Genomic DNA, 23,776 nt, shown 5'->3' on the forward strand with positions numbered 1-23,776 from the left:
TAGAAGTTTTTCTTCAAGATTTTGATTTTGATTTTCATGCGAGCAGATCGCGCTTGCGCAATACATTAGCTCAACACTTCCGGTAGTTTGAAAGTGAAGGAGGTCATTGAAAAAACCGATCATGCCTCTACCTGCGATAAAACTAATGTCACTTGTTGTGAAACAGCTGATAGGGAAACCAATTGCTAACCGCGTGAAGGAAGCAGCTAAGAACTCACCTCGATTTAAAAACTCCGTGGTTTTGCCTTTAGCTCAATGTAAGTACCAAATAGAGGGACCGGTTGATATACAAACCTAGTTTTACTTTCACTTTGATTTGGTGATCTTTTTTTTTTCAATCCTGGCAACATGCCAGGACAACCATTTCGATGTAGTCGTGTACATTCTATTATTGCAGATGCTGTTTGATTTTTTGTAATATGAGCTATAATTTGGCATGTTTTATTTTGAAGTGCAATTTAAGGTTCTTGAGTACCCCGTTACCTCTGCATGCGTTGCCATTCAGACCAAATGTTCGTCGGCTAATCACCTTTTCTCAAATTTTCGTACAAGTTTTTTTGCCAATTACTGATCAACACGGTGACCAATCATTTATTGATCAATATCAACTTATTGGCATAAATATAATAATTATATTCTCTTTCAGGATTCCGTTATTATATTTCATGATATTGAATATTTGTGCTGGCTTAATATGTGGGTACAAGTGTCATGATTCACCTGAATGATTTATTTGTTCAATTTTTACAACTAGTGATCTGTTTTATGATCATTAAGATGCATAAGCTGTTACTTAAAAAGTTATAACAAATATACTTAACAAAGGCACAAGAGGATTTATTATTTTGTATTTAGTCTAAATAGCATCAAACAATTCATCAGATAAACTTTATTGAATACATATCAAACAGTATTTCATCTGTTTACGGTATTGTAATAGGAGAGGGAAAATGCACAAAACAAATCTGATGGGACTCAAACTCAGGACCTCTGAGTGGCTCAACACTCGAAAGTTGCACCCAAACCCAACACATCTTGTACACCATGTCATCCACAACACATCTTGTACATCGTGTCACCCACAACACATCTCCTACACTGTGTCACCCACAACACACCTTGTACATCGTGTCACCCACAACTAATCTCCTACACTGGGTCACCCACAACACATCTCATACACCTTCTCACCCACAACACATCTCATACACCTCCTCATCCACAACACATCTCACACACCTCGTTACCCAAAACACATCTCACACACCTCTTCATCCACAACACATCTCACACACCTCGTCACCCACAACACATCTCACACACTTCGTTACCCACAACACATCTCACACAACTCGTCACCCACAACACTTCTCAACACCCTATAATTGAAAGCACACAAATCACAACCTACAAAATGCCATACCAATACTGAACACTGAGGGCAGGTTACAGTTAACGAGAGTACTCTTAAACTGAACACTGAGGTCTGTGTACAGGTAGTGACAGTACTGTCTGACTTAACACTGAGGTCTGTGTACAGGTAGTGACAGTACTGTCTGACTTAACACTGAGGTCTGTGTACAGGTAGTGACAGTACTGTCTGACTTAACACTGAGGTCTGTGTACAGGTAGTGACAGTACTGTCGGACTTAACACTGAGGGCTGTGTACAGGTAGGGACAGTACTGTCTGACTTAACACTGAGGTCTGTGTACAGGTAGGGACAGTACTGTCTGACTTAACACTGAGGTCTGTGTACAGGTAGGGAGGGACAGTACTGTCTGACTTAACACTGAGGGCTGTGTACAGGTAGGGACAGTACTGTCTGACTTAACACTGAGGTCTGTGTACAGGTAGGGACAGTACTGTCTGACTTAACACTGAGGTCTGTGTACAGGTAGGGAGGGACAGTACTGTCTGACTTAACACTGAGGTCTGTGTACAGGTAGGGACAGTACTGTCTGACTTAACACTGAGGTCTGTGTACAGGTAGGGACAGTACTGTCTGACTTAACACTGAGGTCTGTGTACAGGTAGGGACAGTACTGTCTGACTTAACACTGAGGTCTGTGTACAGGTAGTGACAGTACTGTCTGACTTAACACTGAGGTCTGTGTACAGGTAGGGACAGTACTGTCTGACTTAACACTGAGGTCTGTGTACAGGTAGGGACAGTACTGTCTGACTTAACACTGTGGGCTGTGTACAGGTAGGGACAGTACTGTCTGACTTAACACTGAGGTCTGTGTACAGGTAGGGACAGTACTGTCTGACTTAACACTGAGGTCTGTGTACAGGTAGTGACAGTACTGTCTGACTTAACACTGAGGTCTGTGTACAGGTAGTGACAGTACTGTCTGACTTAACACTGTGGGCTGTGTACAGGTAGGGACAGTAGTACTGTCAGTTAATCTAGACAGTTTATGCATGAAAACTTACCGATCAAACTCTTGTGGTGGTAGGTCACAGTCATAGCACTAGTAACTCCAGTTAGGTTTGACATTTCACTCCTAGCTCCAGTTAAGTTAAAGATTTCACTTACTTCAGTTATGTTTGACATTTCATTTGTAACTCCAGTTAAGTTTGATATTTCACTCCTAACTCCAGTTAGGTTTGACATTTCACTTATAACTCCAGTTAGGTTTGACATTTCACTTATAACTCCAGTTAGGTTTGACATTTCACTTATAACTCCAGTTAGGTTTGACATTTCACTTATAACTCCGTTACGTTTGACATTTCACTTATAACTCTGTTAGGTTTGACATTTCACTCTTAACTGGTTAGCTATAGGTTAGACAATACACTAGTTGAGTTGGTAACATTTACTGAGATTAGATGTTGTCCACCTGGAAAGTCAACAGTTTTACTGCCTCACAGTGTTGCACACATTGTGTAGAGGATGTTTACAGCCAGTGAGGGATCACCAGAAGTTCTACCTATGTGGTATCTCTATATGCCTACTATTGATTATTTACCTTTTGTATGTACACAATGCGAATGGAAGCTTATTTCAAATTAATGTATGCATGTTACTTTTTTCTGTTGTGTCAATTAGAACGGATCAACATCATGCAATGTGTAGTGGCTTCGCAAAGTTGAGTGTTCCGTTCATTAATAGTATATTCTGACGCCGGTCCAGGGAACATACAGCCAATACGACATTCCTATCAGACAGATAGAAGCACTGAAGCATGTTATCAGTTCAGTCAATTCAGCATCTGGTTACTAAGCTGTTGTAAAAAAGGATTTTAAAGCATTGAACAGAAGAAATGAAGTGAAGTACAAATCCATATTTGTTACTGAGGCTATACTCTGTAAACAATGTAGATTTGAGTCGGGTCGATTGGGTTGGGATAAATAGTCTGTGGGTTTAGCTGACTCAGGACCCAGCGGTACAAGCTGGTGAACTTCTGGAAGAACACCTCTCCTGTCAGTGCTGGGAATCATTATGTCATAAAGAGTTCAGTATCCAGTTGTACTCATCTGTCAGCCTATGAACATGCACATTGGATGTTGTTTTTTATAAAACTTATTCCATGACTATGAGCCCAGAAAAACTTATCCAAGCATTGCAATTAATTTTGTAGAACTTTATTGATTTTGAGGTTTTTGTTTGTAAATAGTTAGCAGCTGTTGTGCAGCATTAATTGTCAACCTCTGTGTGTCATTGCCATCCTGTTTATTGATAATTATAGTTTACTATGATGTTTATCAATTTTTTTTAATTTTAACCACTAGCATATTAAAAATTTACTGAAATCAATACTAGCATATATATACATATATGTAAAACATTTAAAGCAATTCTACACTGACACCATTACTATTTCGTTATTGCATCTCAAGTCAAATTAACAGAAAGGCTAGCACGGCACAAATCACATGTGGTAATACTAGAGTCAAATTAACAGAAAGGCTAGCACAGCACAAATCACATGTGGTAATACTAGAGTCAAATTAACAGTAGAATCTAGCACAGCACAAATCACATGTGGTAATACTAGAGTCAAATTAACAGTAGAATCTAGCACAGCACAAATCACATGTGGTAATACTAGAGTCAAATTAACAGTAGAATCTAGCACAGCACAAATCACATGTGGTAATACTAGAGTCAAATTAACAGTAGAATCTAGCACAGCACAAATCACATGTGGTAATACTAGAGTCAAATTAACAGTAGAATCTAGCACAGCACAAATCACATGTGGTAATACTAGAGTCAAATTAACAGTAGAATCTAGCAAAGCATAAGTCACATGTGGTAATACTAGAGTCAAATTAACAGTAGAATCTAGCAAAGCATAAGTCACATGAGGTAATGCTAGAGTCAAATTAACAGTAGAATCTAGCAAAGCATAAGTCACATGAGGTAATGCTAGAGTCAAATTAACAACCTGTTTCTTTTGCAGTTTATACAAGAACAACAGTCCAGATAAAAAGTCGAATGCTGGGTATCGGGAAAGTGGAGTCAGTAGAACCTATCAGTATAGAGCGGGCTGTTGACCTGATGGGGGACTTCGCTGGCGAAGTTACTATAGTGGTCATTGCTATTTCACTTGTCTTTCTTGAAATGCATAGACAAAACCAAAAAGTGGAGTCAACATATGACGCCTACAATGATACCATTGAGTCTCTGAAAGACAGAGTGGAACAGTTGGAACTGGTTGTGAAAAACCAAACTCTTCAAACAGAAAAAATGGAAGAAGTAGTTAAAAATTTAAATCAGACAGTATTTTACTCCCAACATGGAATAACGAGTAAAATTCTGAATACAACTGAGGAACAGAAAGCTGCTGAAAACAAAAAATCTAAGTCATAATGATTGGATAAATAATGGGAATGGACAGGTGTGAAAGGCTGATTGGATAAATCATCAGAATGAACAGGTGTGAAATGCTGATGGACGTTGTGACTAAGTGTGAATCTCTGTGATAATGGATTTTATACCAAAAATATGTTATTTGATCATGTCAAACCTGTGTGTTCTGATCATATCAATGTAAGAGACTCCTAATAATAAATGTCTTATAGATTGATGGTTGGCCTGAACTGATCAAGGATCATGGATATTCACAAATTTTTGATAATAATGGATTTAAATCACAGTGCAATGTGCAGGGTAGAACAATGTGGTGTCATTCAAAGTTACACAACTTACATGTATATATATATTCTTTAGATATATCCGTGAGTTCGAGGCCCGGTCAGGGCACGAGTCAAACAGTTGTCTTCCTTCGTCATCTGTGTTACTATGTTATATATTCATTAGATAGATATATATCCGGATATTAGATATATATTGGGATATTAGATATATCGGGATATTAGATATACATTGTGATAATGGATATATATCATGATATTAGATATATATATCGGGATATTAGATATATATTGTGATATTAGATATATATCAGGATATTAGATATATATCGGGATATTGCTTCTGACTTTCATGTCGTTCATATTCTATAGCATGGTATGTTGCAAATTGACACCATCATTGAGGATTTGAAGTTTAATTTGAATGACAGGGACACATAATACTTGGTAACATTTCCAATTTCTATTCTACTTGGTAGAGTGTTTTATGGCACAATTACTTGACGTGAGCTTGTAAATTACGAAACTTTGTCCATATTTGACAGAATTATGGCCCTTTCAATGCTACTGAAATTCTTTGCACACAATAACTTTCTACTTAGACCATGTTCATTAGAACACATTATTGTATAGCTAACTCACACAAGCCTATTGTCTCAAACTATATTGAAAATTATGATTTGGAAGCCATAATTAGCAGAGTTATGCCCCCTTTTCACTTTCAATGAAAAACAAAACATAATACATACCTGTACCTGTACTTAAAATTAATCTTAATTTCTTCTTAAAGTATGGTGTGATAAGTAAGTAAGAGCTGATATATACTACAAAACTTCAATCACAACCTGATCTTTATTAAAAGATGTTTTGTTTGATTGTTATAAATCAATCTTGTTGCCACTTGGTTTATTGACTTGAGGCAATATTTTTAGTTTGATTAATGATTCATTTTAATTAAATATCTACTAGAGACAAAGTGTAATCATCTACGTTACATTTCACATGCTTAGTTGGTAGAGGGCGTGTTGGTTTGCTGAGATTTATCAGCCCATGAATAGCCTGGCTCAATTCGAGGTTGGCTCTCATATGGAAGGTCAATTGAATGCCATCCTCAGTAATTTGAGCAGTGTATTGTCCAAGGACACAACAGGACAGGATTCATATTTGACATGTGTGAGATGGCAGTGATATGATGATTTGTATGTGGCTATTTATTTAGAGTGGCAGCATTTTCTTTGATCACATCTTATTAGACTACGGGGTAGTTTGATATCTTTGTGTATATGGAATGAACAGGAAATTCCAGAATTGTATCACATCTCCAATGTAAACACTTTTTTTGTGTTTGACCATGAAAAGATCCTGAGAGAGGGTATCATGTGTTCAGAATTTTATGAATTCTCATTTTGAGAACTTCACCTTTAATCGTAATAGTCTTTGTTATTGTGATATTGTTGCTTTTGATTGTATTTTTTTTTTTATTCATAGACTGCATTTATGGAAATAAAAAACTAAAGAATGCTTGGCATATTTTGATGTTGATTATATTCCAACTGTTAGGCTGTAATAACATTAGAGTTACTCAGTACCATACTGATATCAAACCAACAGTTAGGCTGTGATAACATTAGAGTTAGTTACTCAGTACCATACTGATATCAAACCAACAGTTAGGCTGTGATAACATTAGAGTTAGTTACTCAGTACCATACTGATATCAAACCAACAGTTAGGCCGTGATAACATTAGAGATCAAACCAACAGTTACAAATGTAGGCTGTGATAACATTAGAGTTACTCAGTACCATACTGATATCAAACCAACAGTTAGGCTGTGATAACATTAGAGTTAGTTACTCAGTACCATACTGATATCAAACCAACAGTTAGGCTGTGATAACATTAGAGTTAGTTACTCAGTACCATACTGATATCAAACCAACAGTTAGGCTGTGATAACATTAGAGATCAAACCAACAGTTACAAATGTAGGCCGTGATAACATTAGTTACTCAGTACCATACTGGTATCAAACCAACAGTTAGGCCGTGATAACATTAGAGTTACTCAGTACCATACTGATATCAAACCAACAGTTAGGCTGTGATAACATTAGAGTTACTCAGTACCATACTGATATCAAACCAACAGTTAGGCCGTGATGACATTAGAGTTAGTTACTCGGTACCATACTGATATCAAACCAACAGTTAGGCTGTGATAACATAGAGTTACTCAGTACCATACTGATATCAAACCAACAGTTAGGCTGTGATAACATTAGAGTTACTCAGTACCATACTGATATTAAACCAACAGTTAGGCCGTGATAACATTAGAGTTACTCAGTACCATACTGATATCAAACCAACAGTTAGGCTGTGATAACATTAGAGTTACTCAGTACCATACTGATATCAAACCAACAGTTAGGCCGTGATAACATTAGAGTTACTCAGTACCATACTGATATCAAACCAACAGTTAGGCTGTGATAACATTAGAGTAACTCAGTACCATACTGATATCAAACCAACAGTTAGGCTGTGATAACATTAGAGTTACTCAGTACCATACTGATATTAAACCAACAGTTAGGCCGTGATAACATTAGAGTTACTCAGTACCATACTGATATCAAACCAACAGTTAGGCCGTGATAACATTAGAGTTACTCAGTACCATACTGATATCAAACCAACAGTTAGGCCGTGATAACATTAGAGTTACTCAGTACCATACTGATATCAAACCAACAGTTAGGCTGTGATAACATTAGAGTAACTCAGTACCATACTGATATCAAACCAACAGTTAGGCCGTGATAACATAGAGTTACTCAGTACCATACTGATATCAAACAAACAGTTAGGCTGTGATAACATTAGTTACTCAGTACCATACTGATATCAAACCAACAGTTAGGCCGTGATAACATAGAGTTACTCAGTACCATATTGATATCAAACCAACAGTTAGGCTGTGATAACATTAGTTACTCAGTACCATACTGATATCAAACCAACAGTTAGGCCGTGATAACATTAGTTACTCAGTACCATACTGATATCAAACCAACAGTTAGGCCGTGATAACATTAGTTACTCAGTACTACACTGATATCAAACCAACAGTTAGGCCGTGATAACATTAGAGTTACTCAGTACCATACTGATATCAAACCAACAGTTAGGCCGTGATAACATTAGAGTTAGTCCAACAGTTAGGCCGTGATAACATTAGAGTTAGTTACTCAGTACCATACTGATATCAAACCAACAGTTAGGCCGTGATAACATTAGAGTTAGTTACTCAGTACCATACTGATATCAAACCAACAGTTAGGCCGTGATGACATTAGAGTTAGTTACTCAGTACCATACTGATATCAAACCAACAGTTAGGCCGTGATAACATTAGAGTTACTCAGTACCATACTGATATCAAACCAACAGTTAGGCCGTGATAACATTAGTTACTCAGTACCATACTGATATCAAACCAACAGTTAGGCCCTGATAACATAGAGTTACTCAGTACCATACTGATATCAAACCAACAGTTAGGCCGTGATAACATAGAGTTACTCAGTACCATACTGATATCAAACCAACAGTTAGGCTGTGATAACATTAGAGTTACTCAGTACCATACTGATATCAAACCAACAGTTAGGCTGTGATAACATTAGAGTAACTCAGTACCATACTGATATCAAACCAACAGTTAGGCCGTGATAACATTAGAGTTACTCAGTACTACACTGATATCAAACCAACAGTTAGGCTGTGATAACATTAGAGTTACTCATGCAGTACCATACTGATATCAAAAGGATCATATGACATATGTAGTCATAAATCTATTGTTTCCATGCTCCTATCCTGAAAAAAAATATCACAGCTGGTGTAGGATTTAAGCATGACCCTCAAGGTCAGCAGCTGAAAGAAAACAAAAAAATGAACAAGAAATAGCGTGACACTCAAGGTCAACAGCTAAGAAAAGGGAAATCAAGAAAAAGAACAGGTATATAAAGGGGTTATCTGGAACCATAGAGAACATGAATGTGTATACAAGATCAGATGGAAGAACTGGAATGTGTCATATATCACAGAGACCAGGAGAAGGTTTAGAGTCTGTCTTCTAGAACACCAGAAAGATGCAGAAACCCAATAAGGCAGGGAATTTATAGGATCAAAATGGAAATAATCAGAGTCTCGGATCAATAAATCGACAATCAGATCATACCATACAACAAGTCATGGACTGGGAAATTCCAAAGGCATTAACAGAGAGAACAATATTGTTTAGCGGCAGGTGTAAGGAGCAGAGTAGCCGAATCAACTTGAACACTGTTTTCCAGCTCATTGTACAAAGATTATAGTGTTCATAAAAATGATAACCGTCTTCTACACTTTACACCTCATTATACAAAGATTGTAGTGTACATAAAAATGATAACAACCTCATACACTTAACACCTCAGTGTATATTCCCTAGCTTGTCATTTTTTTCTGATGAAGTGAACAGAATGTAGTCTTCCTATACTGGATGTTATATCCCACAGTCCATACACATTGGGATACACCTGATATGAAAGATCTAAGATTAAGATTTTTATACACCTGCTTAGAATTCTATAATGTACCATTAAAGTTCCCATCTTCAGGTACAATTTTCATTATTAGATTCATGTTTATCGGGTAATCCGTCAAAACTCTATCACAAATGCTTTAGTACTGCTGCCATCAACGATCTATAATTATTGCTTTAGTATGGTATTCTTGCCATCAAATATATAGTATTCTCGCCATCAAAGGTCTATAGTTGATGTTTCAGTCACCCTGCCATCAAAGATCTGTAATTGGTGTTTCAGTGAACCTGCTATGAAAACAACAAAGAATACCGACTTGATAACGAAACCATAGTTTAAACTACAAGTCGATTAAATGAAGGCAAAATATGAATACAAAATATAGATTTCCATGGAGACTCCTGAAAAAGTACAAGGATAATAAGACCAGGTGCTCCGGGAGATTAAGCGTCTTCTGCTTCACCAACGACACCAATCTCTCCCAGGGTTCCTTGCGCTCTGCTACATTTACATGCGAGTGTAAGGAACGATAACTCTGGTAGAGATTGCAACGACACCCGCCACACAAATCTAGATCAAATCCGGGTTCAGTCAAAATCTCAAATTTGAGTTAGGGTGGTGAGTGGTGACAATGAAATCACTAGGCTTATCAACAATCATCAATTACGTCTGACCATATTTCGTACAAGTAAATATGATATTTCCAAATGAGACGCTGATGTCAACCATAAAACTTCCCCGTGGTCTTCATCAACCGACATCGCTCGAAGCATTGTATTAAGTCAAAAGTGGCATACCCTTTTCCGCGATACAATAAGCTAAGTTGTAATCTGTCCCTAGCCTGTTGGTTACGCTGTAAGTCAAGATCGAGGTACAGTAGGTGACGTTTCAAGTTCTATAGGGTATGGACATGGCAAATAAAAGTTCTGGTACCTATGGTGAAACTGAAGACTTCGTAAGGTATCTGATACACGTTCTGATACCTATAGGTGAGACTGAAGGACTACGTAAGGTATCTGATACACGTTCTGATACCTATAGGTGAGACTGAAGGACTACGTAAGGTATCTGATACACGTTCTGATACCTATAGGTGAGACTGAAGGACTTCGTAAGGTATCTGATACATGTTCTGATACCTATAGGTGAGACTGAAGGACTACGTAAGGTATCTGATACACGTTCTGATACCTATAGGTGAGACTGAAGGACTACGTAAGGTATCTGATACACGTTCTGATACCTATAGGTGAGACTGAAGGACTACGTAAGGTATCTGATACACGTTCTGATACCTATAGGTGAAACTGAAGGACTACGTAAGGTATCTGATACACGTTCTGATACCTATAGGTGAGACTGAAGGACTACGTAAGGTATCTGATACACGTTCTGATACCTATAGGTGAGACTGAAGGACTACGTAAGGTATCTGATACACGTTCTGATACCTATAGGTGAAACTGAAGGACTACGTAAGGTATCTGATACACGTTCTGATACCTATAGGTGAGACTGAAGGACTACGTAAGGTATCTGATACACGTTCTGATACCTATAGGTGAGACTGAAGGACTACGTAAGGTATCTGATACACGTTCTGATACCTATAGGTGAGACTGAAGGACTACGTAAGGTATCTGATACACGTTCTGATACCTATAGGTGAAACTGAAGGACTACGTAAGGTATCTGATACACGTTCTGATACCTATAGGTGAGACTGAAGGACTACGTAAGGTATCTGATACACGTTCTGATACCTATAGGTGAGACTGAAGGACTACGTAAGGTATCTGATACACGTTCTGATACCTATAGGTGAGACTGAAGGACTACGTAAGGTATCTGATACACGTTCTGATACCTATAGGTGAGACTGAAGGACTACGTAAGGTATCTGATACACGTTCTGATACCTATAGGTGAGACTGAAGGACTACGTAAGGTATCTGATACACGTTCTGATACCTATAGGTGAGACTGAAGGACTACGTAAGGTATCTGATACACGTTCTGATACCTATAGGTGAGACTGAAGGACTACGTAAGGTATCTGATACACGTTCTGATACCTATAGGTGAGACTGAAGGACTACGTAAGGTATCTGATACACGTTCTGATACCTATAGGTGAGACTGAAGGACTACGTAAGGTATCTGATACACGTTCTGATACCTATAGGTGAGACTGAAGGACTACGTAAGGTATCTGATACACGTTCTGATACCTATAGGTGAGACTGAAGGACTACGTAAGGTATCTGATACACGTTCTGATACCTATAGGTGAGACTGAAGGACTACGTAAGGTATCTGATACACGTTCTGATACCTATAGGTGAGACTGAAGGACTACGTAAGGTATCTGATACACGTTCTGATACCTATAGGTGAGACTGAAGGACTACGTAAGGTATCTGATACATGTTCTGATACCTATAGGTGAGACTGAAGGACTACGTAAGGTATCTGATACACGTTCTGATACCTATAGGTGAGACTGAAGGACTACGTAAGGTATCTGATACACGTTCTGATACCTATAGGTGAGACTGAAGGACTACGTAAGGTATCTGATACACGTTCTGATACCTATAGGTGAGACTGAAGGACTACGTAAGGTATCTGATACATGTTCTGATACCTATAGGTGAGACTGAAGGACTACGTAAGGTATCTGATACACGTTCTGATACCTATGGCGAGACTGAAGGACTACGTAAGGTATCTGATACACGTTCTGATACCTATAGGTGAAACTGAAGGACTACGTAAGGTATCTGATACACGTTCTGATACCTATAGGTGAGACTGAAGGACTTCGTAAGGTATCTGATACACGTTCTGATACCTATAGGTGAAACTGAAGGACTACGTAAGGTATCTGATACACGTTCTGATACCTATAGGTGAGACTGAAGGACTACGTAAGGTATCTGATACACGTTCTGATACCTATGGCGAGACTGAAGGACTACGTAAGGTATCTGATACACGTTCTGATACCTATAGGTGAAACTGAAGGACTACGTAAGGTATCTGATACACGTTCTGATACCTATAGGTGAGACTGAAGGACTTCGTAAGGTATCTGATACACGTTCTGATACCTATAGGTGAAACTGAAGGACTACGTAAGGTATCTGATACACGTTCTGATACCTATAGGTGAGACTGAAGGACTTCGTAAGGTATCTGATACACGTTCTGATACCTATAGGTGAAACTGAAGGACATCGTAAGGTATCTGATACACGTTCTGATACCTATAGGTGAGACTGAAGGACTTCGTAAGGTATCTGATACACGTTCTGATACCTATAGGTGAGACTGAAGGACATCGTAAGGTATCTGATACACGTTCTGATACCTATAGGTGAGACTGAAGGACTTCGTAAGGTATCTGATACATGTTCTGATACCTATGGCGAGACTGAAGGACTACGTAAGGTATCTGATACACGTTCTGATACCTATAGGTGAAACTGAAGGACTACGTAAGGTATCTGATACACGTTCTGATACCTATAGGTGAAACTGAAGGACTACGTAAGGTATCTGATACACGTTCTGATACCTATAGGTGAAACTGAAGGACTACGTAAGGTATCTGATACACGTTCTGATACCTATAGGTGAAACTGAAGGACTTCGTAAGGTATCTGATACACGTTCTGATACCTATAGGTGAAACTGAAGGACTACGTAAGGTATCTGATACACGTTCTGATACCTATAGGTGAAACTGAAGGACTTCGTAAGGTATCTGATACATGTTCTGATAAGCTTCAATTCAATCAGATGAAAACAAAAACAAGTCGGCCAACAGAAGGGTAAAGCTGGTTCTCGTGAATATGTCAATAGTCTGTTGGAAGATCTGGTTATCAAACTCAGCAAAGATGTTGTCGATCAGAAATTCAATTATTCTAACGATATCATCTTTGGTTAATGTTCTATGAGCCCTTCTCCTCTGTTTTACGAAATATGCTCCCATACAGTTCAAAATGCCGTACGTATATCGCCGTTCATCTTTTTTGGAAAGCTCTCGTTACAAGATAACGAATATGTAATACTAAAAGTAGTCTCGATTATTCGAACCCTTCATAAAAAATCTCGTTACTTATGGTTTGGAATAATGCGAGGATCACCAATTGTGACTTGTCCAATTGGACCGTGGATACATTGAGAAGTCGAACAGGAACATGCCACAGGAGTAGTTGCTCGAAGGTCGTTCAAATTCAGCTGTTTGGGCGTTTTTCGTAACTAAAAAGTTTGGAAGCAATGGGCTTAGAATAGCGGTAAGAAATGACAGGGGTACCAGAGTATCAGAAATACAGACTTATTGTGAGGGATATTACTGATGTTTATAGCTTCTATTCTCTTGTTGGCAAATTAAACCTTGGAGGAGTGTGAAGTTATCGGAGCACTGGCTATCGGTTTGGACAGGCTTGACCAGTCTAATTTGTGCAATATCATCAAATATTTTGTGCAATCGCCATGCTAACGAGCCGAAGCCTTTTGTAATTTACACGTAATACTGACGAGGGAAGTGAATACAAAAGAGTTTGAACAGGATTGACACCTAATGGATTATATAGAGTCGTCATTAGATCTAAAGTCTATAGCACGTCTGTCATTTATAGTTAATGATTTAGCACTACTGTCACGAAAGACCTGTAATTAATGTTTCAGTAACACTTCCATCAAAGATATATAGTTAATATTACGTCTATAATTAATGCTTTAGAATTCCTACCATCAAAGATCTTTAAAACGATGCTTCAGAATTCCTACAATAAACGAGTAGCGTAGTAAATGTGCTTTCGGCAGTATGCTTCAGTGAGGCAGCGCTATAGAGCCGACAACAGTATCGCACTATCGAAGGGAGACGAACACGAATATACCGTGGTCTCCAAAACACATGATTGGCTGTTGGTAGGGTGTTATATGATACAAAACGAAATGTTTCAGTATTCCTGCCATCAAAGATCTGTAATTAATTCTTAATAGTATTCCTGTCATCAAGGATCTGTAATTAATTCTTAATACCAGTAGTATTCCAGCCATCAAAGATCTGTAACCAATTCTGAATAGTATTCCTGTTTTAGTCTCTTACCGTCAACTATTAAACACCAAAACCCTCACAGATCTAACTTTTTTTTTTTACTCCTGTTTTAGACTTAGTATAAAAGTTATCATGTTATCTAGGTCCTTTATGTAGAATAAAGAGAGAGGAAACGTTACAATAAGTATTTTAGGTTTTGAAGAAAAATTCTGACCTAGAATGTAGAAGTCCTATTTCACACCTGAGTTGATAACTATACAGGTGCTCCGTGGTTACGGTTGTGGCTCCATCTTTTGATAACAATGGGAGTCTGTGTTACATACAGAGGCTGTCTATCCCCGCCATACCAAGGGTGACCAGACTTTAGATAATGACAAGCCTCAGTGATCTCAAAAAACCATACTTCATTGTTATCAAATCGTGGATTAATTCACTTCATATACACATTCTTCTATCCCACTCATCCCAGAACGTTAAACGTGATAACAACTTTCTCTGGTAAGGACTTGTTTATATGGTAACAAGTCGGTGTCTATAGGTACGGATATGCGCCAACTGATTGCTTTTAACTATCGAATTCCTCATATGAATATTTCAGTAATCACTACAAATAATTCTCGTTTATGATAAAAAAAATTTTTTTTTTTTTTTTCATTTTAGGATCTGCCTCTCAAGGCATTTTACCCTAATTGACCTGGAGGACTTGCGACAGGCCTCCCCATGTTGTTCAGTACGGTAATCACCAGCTACTACAATGAGACCCCGCCTCAAAATGACCCTGACTATTCACGGGCGATTTAACAAACAACCCTCTCAGAACCTTGGCTAGCAGCACTTATGTTTTTATTCCTCGTGATCTGAATGATAAGATAACAAGAAGCAAATTCAACTCAAAATTCAATTTCATATCTAATCAATGCTTTCCCTTTTCGGCCCGTACCTCTACCCCGTCGGACCAGACCAAATTTAATCAAAATTCCATCTCCAAGCAGATTCTGCTTCCGTGGGTATACAACTTGTTGATACAAATGGGATTCTTTTTCATCAACCGATACTACACCTTATATGTTGTGACACAATTACGTAGATAAAACATGCCTCGTTTATCGATATGAGTATTACGGTTTTGTCATTTTATGTCGGTTCTTTCTGTTGTTATTTGACAATGGAAGGTTAGACAAGGCTCGGTCAAACGGACGCCTTTAAAAGCTCTTGAACATAATATCAATTCAGACTTGAATACTTTCTGGGTTTTGTAACGTTTTGTTTCATCAGATGGTATGGGATAGGACACAAATCTATAAATGACGTCATCATTTTAACTGTTTAATCTATCGGGTTTTAGTTTGGTTTATCTTGTTTAACGTCATATTAAGAGCAAGAGTCAGGTGATACGGACCAGGTGAACTAGCATGTTTAGTATACTATACAGTGACATAGAGGATTTCAAAAAATAGATAGTATGAAAAATGGTGTTTCTGTCCTGTTTTTAACCAGGACACGGGGTGTCGTATTCGAATAATGATCTCCGGGTCGATCTAAGTTTGCTCGTGTATGTCGAACGCCGTTATTCATGAGAAAATATGGGTCGGATATACAAAATATGTACTGGTTTCGAAATCGTCACATATTGTATGGTGTCTGTAGGTTTGTGTATGAAGGTACTTACATACCCATCTACAATAACTTATTGTGCTACTAACCAGGGTGTTTAAATAAGGGATAAAAACTGTGGGAGTTGATTGTCTTGTTCAATAGAGATTTACTCGTGGTTGTTCTTTAAACTACTTTCCGAGGTAACAAAGTTATCATACCACTTGTTCCAACCTGGCGAGTATCGATTTGAGAAGATTATGTAGAGATATGTTAAGAACCTAAGTAAAGTGTGTTTAGCAAGATAAGCTGGAGGACTGTTTTTAAATGAATGTGTGTTGTCAAAATCACGAAAATGAAATGAAGATTGTGTAGAATTCTATACATATGCCTCAATGATTTTGGCCCCAGTGCGACCCGAGACATCCTGCTAAACTCAGGTCTATTACGTAGGAAGTAAGAATACCTGTCGGTAGCGAATCGCAGAACGACTTGCCTAATACAACCTGTTGTTTACCTCCATATAATGACCAATGTTGTGTGCTTCATTTTTTAGTTTAAGTTGTAATATTTTTCTGTACCTACAATGACCTGTCTAATACGACCTATTATGTGGTATGCTTACCTCCCTATAATGACCAATGTTGTGTGCTTCATTTTTTAGTTTAAAGTTATAATATTTTTCTGTACCTACAAAGACCCGTCTAATACGACCTACTGTGTGGTATGTTTACCTCTCTATAACGACCCATTCTGTGTACCAATATAAAGTAAGACTCCCTGTCTGTGCAGTCCACAATCACTCTTTCTATATAAGTATGTATTTGCGTGTGTTATACCGTTTACCCCCACCCTCATCTTTAACTCCTCCACCTCTCGGGATTAGAGACGTATATAACACAGTCCGGTAGACTTACTTTGTTCCACGTGCATGTTATCCGCCGGACTCCCCCGCACTATAATGTCCTTGTCCAGCTCCCGTCCACGTACATATACTACAAGTTAGCCAATGGTAAGTCCTTTACTACGACCAACTGATGTCGGTGCAACTCTTTTACTTGTGCAGTTCCTTTGTGTATTGTATTACTTATATCCACGTATTACGCTTGGGTACACACGAACTACCCGTCAGCTAGACCAGTCTACAACACCAGGTACAGTTCCTGCTGTGATAAGCGGACAGAACCGATAAGTTTGAATTAAATCTGTAAACTTTGTAACTAGTTTTATTTAGATCGCAGACTATTTACAGTATTGACAGATTAACCACATCCCTTACAATAGACACATCTTATCTCCTATAAACTGGACTCGTATTGTGTATACCTGTTACGTGGATTCATTTTCAGGTGACAATGTAGCTTCTTTGACCACGCGTTCAGGCTCTTGGCATCATTGTCTGCCTAAATAGGACTACTGAGAGCCCAGGGAAATCTGACAACTAGTGTATAATAGTACAATGGTATACTACAATGGGTTACAGACAAAGAATGTACAAAACAAAGGTGATTTGTATATAAATATACATGTAGCTCTTGGATGTTTTTGTACACGTAGGTCCACCTTACAACTAAATGACATATCATAGTAACTTCACATACAACTTGGGGTCACCATGTTCGGACTCACAAGGAGATTAGCCAAAATTCCTGATAAATTTAGATATTATGTTAAAAAAACATTTTGAACAGACTAGAATTAATTAAGCCTGTCGCCAAGCTCCGGGAACTGTAAATATAGGGTTAAATAGTATCAATGTATTTGACACTACAATTATTACTTCTGAAAGAAATTACCTCCGTCGCGTGGTATTCTAAGCCAAAACATTGAGATGTCCATAAAGAACAATATGGTCCAATAGGCCACAGAGTACTTAACCTGGCAATCTAAATAATATTTGAAACGTAAACCAGCTTTTCCTGTAGAATTTAGAGCATTGGTAGACCCCTGTTATATAACGTGAAATTCATTGATAAAACTACGCCAGAGGCTGGCAAATCGAGTCATACCCACTACTGTGTCAGCATTCTAGACGGGATCAATAGCTGAGAATCTAAAATGAAAATGAAACACAAGTCTGTACTATTTACCCTGGCGCCAAAGTGACATTCCACTATGGCTTTGGCTGCAGAAAATCATGACTGACTTGCTGAAAAAGAAAGTCATGGGTTTATTCTGCAAAACGAAAAAAAAAAAATGCTTACTAATCATATTCCGTTTTTTGAAACTTTCAAATTACATGTCAGTGAGGATGCGGACCTTTGTCATATATACAATGTATTGGGGACAAACTTTCAGATTACAGGTCAATAAGGATGCAGACCTTTGTCATATAAATGGTAATTATTACGTCTGGAGAGTGAACTGAATGCACGGCACTGATAATGAGGAGAGTGAGCTGGAAGACAGTGAGGTTGATGCCGACAGGATGAACCCGAATATAATGATGTCGGGATAATGAACTGGAAGATAATGAGGATTATGTTGACAGAGTGAACTAGAGGCTAGTGATGATGACGTCGGGAGAGTGAACTAGAGGCTAGTGATGATGACGTCGGGAGAGGGAACTAGAGGCTAGTGATGAAGACGTCGGGAGAGGGAACTAGAGGCTAGTGATGAAGACGTCGGGAGAGGGACCTGAATGCATGGCAATGAGGATGATGTCTGGAGAGTGACCTGGTAGGTAGTTAGGATGGTGTGTAGAGAGTGACCTGGTAGGTAGTTAGGATGGTGTGTGGAGAGTGACCTGGTAGGTAGTTAGGATGGTGTGTGGAGAGTGACCTGGTAGGTAGCTAGGATGGTGTGTGGAGAGTGACCTGGTAGGTAGTTAGGATGGTGTGTGGAGAGTGACCTGGTAGGTAGTTAGGATGGTGTGTGGAGAGTGACCTGGTAAGTAGTTAGGATGGTGTGTGGAGGGTGACCTGGTAGGTAGTTAGGATGGTGTGTGGAGAGTGACCTGGTAGGTAGCTAGGATGGTGTGTGGAGAGTGACCTGGTAGGTAGTTAGGATGGTGTGTGGAGAGTGACCTGGTAGGTAGTTAGGATGGTGTGTGGAGAGTGACCTGGTAAGTAGTTAGGATGGTGTGTGGAGGGTGACCTGGTAGGTAGCTAGGATGGTGTGTGGAGAGTGACCTGGTAGGTAGTTAGGATGGTGTGTGGAGAGTGACCTGGTAGGTAGTTAGGATGGTGTGTGGAGAGTGACCTGGTAGTTAGTTAGGATGGTGTATAGAGAGTGACCTGGTAGTTAGTTAGGATGGTGTGTGGAGAGTGACCTGGTAGTTAGTTAGGATGGTGTGTGGAGAGTGACCTGGTAGGTAGTTAGGATGGTGTGTGGAGAGTGACCTGGTAGTTAGTTAGGATGGTGTGTGGAGAGTGACCTGGTAGGTAGTTAGGATGGTGTGTGGAGAGTGACCTGGTAGGTTGTTAGGATGGTGTGTGGAGAGTGACCTGGTAGTTAGTTAGGATGGTGTGTGGAGAGTGACCTGGTAGTTAGTTAGGATGTTGTATAGAGAGTGACCTGGTAGTTAGTTAGGATGGTGTGTGGAGAGTGACCTGGTAGGTTGTTAGGATGGTGTGTGGAGAGTGACCTGGTAGGTAGTTAGGATGGTGTGTGGAGAGTGACCTGGTAGGTAGTTAGGATGGTGTTAGGAGAGTGACCTGGTAGTTAGTTAGGATGGTGTCTGGAGAGTGACCTGGTAGTTAGTTAGGATGATGTCTGGAGAGTGACCTGGTAGTTAGTTAGGATGGTGTGTGGAGAGTGACCTGGTAGTTAGTTAGGATGGTGTGTGGAGGGTGACCTGGTAGGTAGTTAGGATGGTGTGTGGAGAGTGACCTGGTAGGTAGTTAGGATGGTGTGTGGAGAGTGACCTGGTAGGTAGTTAGGATGGTGTGTGGAGAGTGACCTGGTAGGTAGTTAGGATGTTGTGTGGGGAGTGACCTCGAAGGTAGTTAGGATGGTGTGTGGAGAGTGACCTGGTAGGTAGTTAGGATGATGTGGGGAGAGTGACCTGGTAGGTAGTTAGGATGGTGTGTGGAGAGTGACCTGGTAGGTAGTTAGGATGATGTGGGGAGAGTGACCTGGTAGGTAGTTAGGATGGTGTGTGGAGAGTGACCTGGTACTTAGTTAGGATGTTGTATAGAGAGTGACCTGGTAAGTAGTTAGGATGGTGTGTGGAGAGTGACCTGGTAGGTAGTTAGGATGGTGTGGGGAGAGTGACCTGGTAGGTAGTTAGGATGGTGTGTGGAGAGTGACCTGGTAGGTAGTTAGGATGGTGTGTGGAGAGTGACCTGGTAGGTAGTTAGGATGGTGTGTGGAGAGTGACCTGGTAGTTAGTTAGGATGGTGTGTGGAGAGTGACCTGGTAGTTAGTTAGGATGGTGTGGGGAGAGTGACCTGGTAGGTAGTTAGGATGATGTGTGGAGAGTGACCTGGTAGGTAGTTAGGATGGTGTGTGGAGTGACCTGGTAGGTAGTTAGGATGGTGTGTGGAGAGTGACCTGGTAGGTAGTTAGGATGGTGTGTGGAGAGTGACCTGGTAGGTAGTTAGGATGGTGTGTGGAGAGTGACCTGGTAGGTAGTTAGGATGGTGTGTGGAGAGTGACCTGGTAGGTAGTTAGGATGGTGTGTGGAGAGTGACCTGGTAGGTAGTTAGGATGGTGTGTGGAGAGTGACCTGGTAGGTAGTTAGGATGGTGTGTAGAGAGTGACCTGGTAGGTAGTTAGGATGGTGTGTGGAGAGTGACCTGGTAGGTAGTTAGGATGGTGTGTGGAGAGTGACCTGGTAGGTAGTTAGGATGGTATGTAGAGAGTGACCTGGTAGGTAGTTAGGATGGTGTGTGGAGACTGACCTGGTAGGTAGTTAGGATGATGTCTGGAGAGTGACCTGGTAGGTAGTTAGGATGGTGTGTGGAGAGTGACCTGGTAGGTAGTTAGGATGATGTGTGGAGAGTGACCTGGTAGGTAGTTAGGATGGTGTGTGGAGAGTGACCTGACCTGGTAGGTAGTTAGGATGGTGTGTGGAGAGTGACCTGGTAGGTAGTTAGGATGGTGTGTGGAGAGTGACCTGGTAGGTAGTTAGGATGGTGTGTGGAGAGTGACCTGGTAGGTAGTTAGGATGGTGTGTGGAGAGTGACCTGGTAGGTAGTTAGGATGGTGTGTGGAGAGTGACCTGGTAGGTAGTTAGGATGGTGTGTAGAGAGTGACCTGGTAGTTAGTTAGGATGGTGTCTGGAGAGTGACCTGGTTGGTAGTTAGGATGGTGTGTGGAGAGTGACCTGGTAGGTAGTTAGGATGGTGTGTGGGGAGTGACCTGGTAGTTAGTTAGGATGGTGTGTGGAGAGTGACCTGGTAGGTAGTTAGGATGGTGTGTGGAGAGTGACCTGGTAGGTAGTTAGGATGGTGTATGGAGAGTGACCTGGTAGGTAGTTAGGATGGTGTGTGGAGAGTGACCTGGTAGGTAGTTAGGATGGTGTGTGGAGAGTGACCTGGTAGGTAGTTAGGATGGTGTGTGGGAGAGTGACCTGGTAGGTAGTTAGGATGGTGTGTGGAGAGTGAGCTGGTAGGTAGTTAGGATGGTGTGTGGAGAGTGACCTGGTAGGTAGTTAGGATGGTGTGTGGAGAGTGACCTGGTAGGTAGTTAGGATGGTGTATGGAGAGTGACCTGGTAGGTAGTTAGGATGGTGTGTGGAGAGTGACCTTGAAGGTAGTTAGGATGGTGTGTGGATAGTGACCTGGTAGGTAGTTAGGATGGTGTGTGGAGAGTGACCTGGTAGGTAGTTAGGATGTTGTGTGGGGAGAGTGACCTGGTAGGTAGTTAGGATGGTGTGTGGAGAGTGACCTGGTAGGTAGTTAGGATGGTGTATGGAGAGTGACCTGGTAGGTAGTTAGGATGGTGTGTGGAGAGTGACCTGGTAGGTAGTTAGGATGGTGTGTGGAGAGTGACCTGGTAGGTAGTTAGGATGGTGTGTGGAGAGTGACCTGGTAGGTAGTTAGGATGGTGTGTGGAGAGTGACCTGGTAGGTAGTTAGGATGGTGTGTGGAGAGTGAGCTGGTAGGTAGTTAGGATGGTGTGTGGAGAGTGACCTGGTAGGTAGTTAGGATGGTGTGTGGAGAGTGACCTGGTAGGTAGTTAGGATGGTGTGTGGAGAGTGACCTGGTAGGTAGTTAGGATGGTGTGTGGAGAGTGACCTGGTAGGTAGTTAGGATGGTGTGGGGAGAGTGACCTGGTAGGTAGTTAGGATGGTGTATAGAGAGTGACCTGGTAGTTAGTTAGGATGGTGTGTGGAGAGTGACCTGGTAGGTAGTTAGGATGGTGTGTGGAGAGTGACCTGGTAGGTAGTTAGGATGGTGTGTGGAGAGTGACCTGGTAGTTAGTTAGGATGGTGTGTGGAGAGTGACCTGGTAGGTAGTTAGGATGGTGTGTGGAGAGTGACCTGGTAGGTAGTTAGGATGGTGTGTGGAGAGTGACCTGGTAGGTAGTTAGGATGGTGTGTGGAGAGTGACCTGGTAGGTAGTTAGGATGGTGTGTGGAGAGTGACCTGGTAGGTAGTTAGGATGGTGTGTGGAGAGTGACCTGGTAGGTAGTTAGGATGGTGTGTGGAGAGTGACCTGGTAGGTAGTTAGGATGGTGTGTGGAGAGTGACCTGGTAGGTAGTTAGGATGGTGTGTAGAGAGTGACCTGGTAGTTAGTTAGGATGGTGTGTGGAGAGTGACCTGGTAGGTAGTTAGGATGGTGTGTAGAGAGTGACCTGGTAGGTAGTTAGGATGGTGTGTGGAGACTGACCTGGTAGGTAGTTAGGATGGTGTGTAGGAGAGTGACCTGGTAGGTAGTTAGGATGGTGTGTGGAGAGTGACCTGGTAGGTAGTTAGGATGGTGTGTGGAGAGTGACCTGGTAGGTAGTTAGGATGGTGTGTGGAGAGTGACCTGGTAGGTAGTTAGGATGGTGTGTGGAGAGTGACCTGGTAGGTAGTTAGGATGGTGTGTGGAGAGTGACCTGGTAGGTAGTTAGGATGGTGTGTGGAGAGTGACCTGGTAGGTAGTTAGGATGGTGTGTGGAGAGTGACCTGGTAGGTTAGTTAGGATGGTGTGTGGAGAGTGACCTGGTAGGTAGTTAGGATGGTGTGTGGAGAGTGACCTGGTAGGTAGTTAGGATGGTGTGTGGAGAGTGACCTGGTAGGTAGTTAGGATGGTGTGTGGAGAGTGACCTGGTAGGTAGTTAGGATGGTGTGTGGAGAGTGACCTGGTAGGTAGTTAGGATGGTGTGTGGAGAGTGACCTGGTAGGTAGTTAGGATGTGTGTGGAGAGTGACCTGGTAGGTTAGTTAGGATGGTGTGTGGAGAGTGACCTGGTAGGTAGTTAGGATGGTGTGTGGAGAGTGACTGGAGGTAGTTAGGATGGTGTGTGAAGTGACCTGGGTAG

The 23,776-nt window shown here is 40.7% G+C and overlaps 1 protein-coding gene across 1 annotated transcript; it reads left to right on the forward strand.

The window, feature by feature from the left end:
• The first annotated feature begins 85 nt into the window (after nucleotides 1-85).
• LOC117323768 (optic atrophy 3 protein homolog) lies at nucleotides 86-6,632 on the forward strand. Its single transcript, XM_033879203.1, has 2 exons — nucleotides 86-257; nucleotides 4,415-6,632. Exons 1-2 carry the CDS (start codon nucleotides 122-124, stop codon nucleotides 4,822-4,824), a joined length of 546 nt encoding a protein of 181 aa, XP_033735094.1. The 5' UTR covers nucleotides 86-121; the 3' UTR covers nucleotides 4,825-6,632.
• Nucleotides 6,633-23,776: the final 17,144 nt, after the last annotated feature.

This window comes from Pecten maximus, chromosome 3, assembly GCF_902652985.1.
Source record: "Pecten maximus chromosome 3, xPecMax1.1, whole genome shotgun sequence".
NCBI classification, from domain to species: domain Eukaryota; kingdom Metazoa; phylum Mollusca; class Bivalvia; order Pectinida; family Pectinidae; genus Pecten; species Pecten maximus.

Excerpts from the sequence above, each read along its gene's own strand:
- LOC117323768 (XM_033879203.1), top strand. The coding sequence starts at position 122 with ATGCCTCTACCTGCGATAAAACTAATGTCACTTGTTGTGAAACAGCTG. Across the intron at positions 258-4,414 it reads GGTTTTGCCTTTAGCTCAAT|TTTATACAAGAACAACAGTC; the intron begins GTAAGTACCAAA and ends TTTCTTTTGCAG.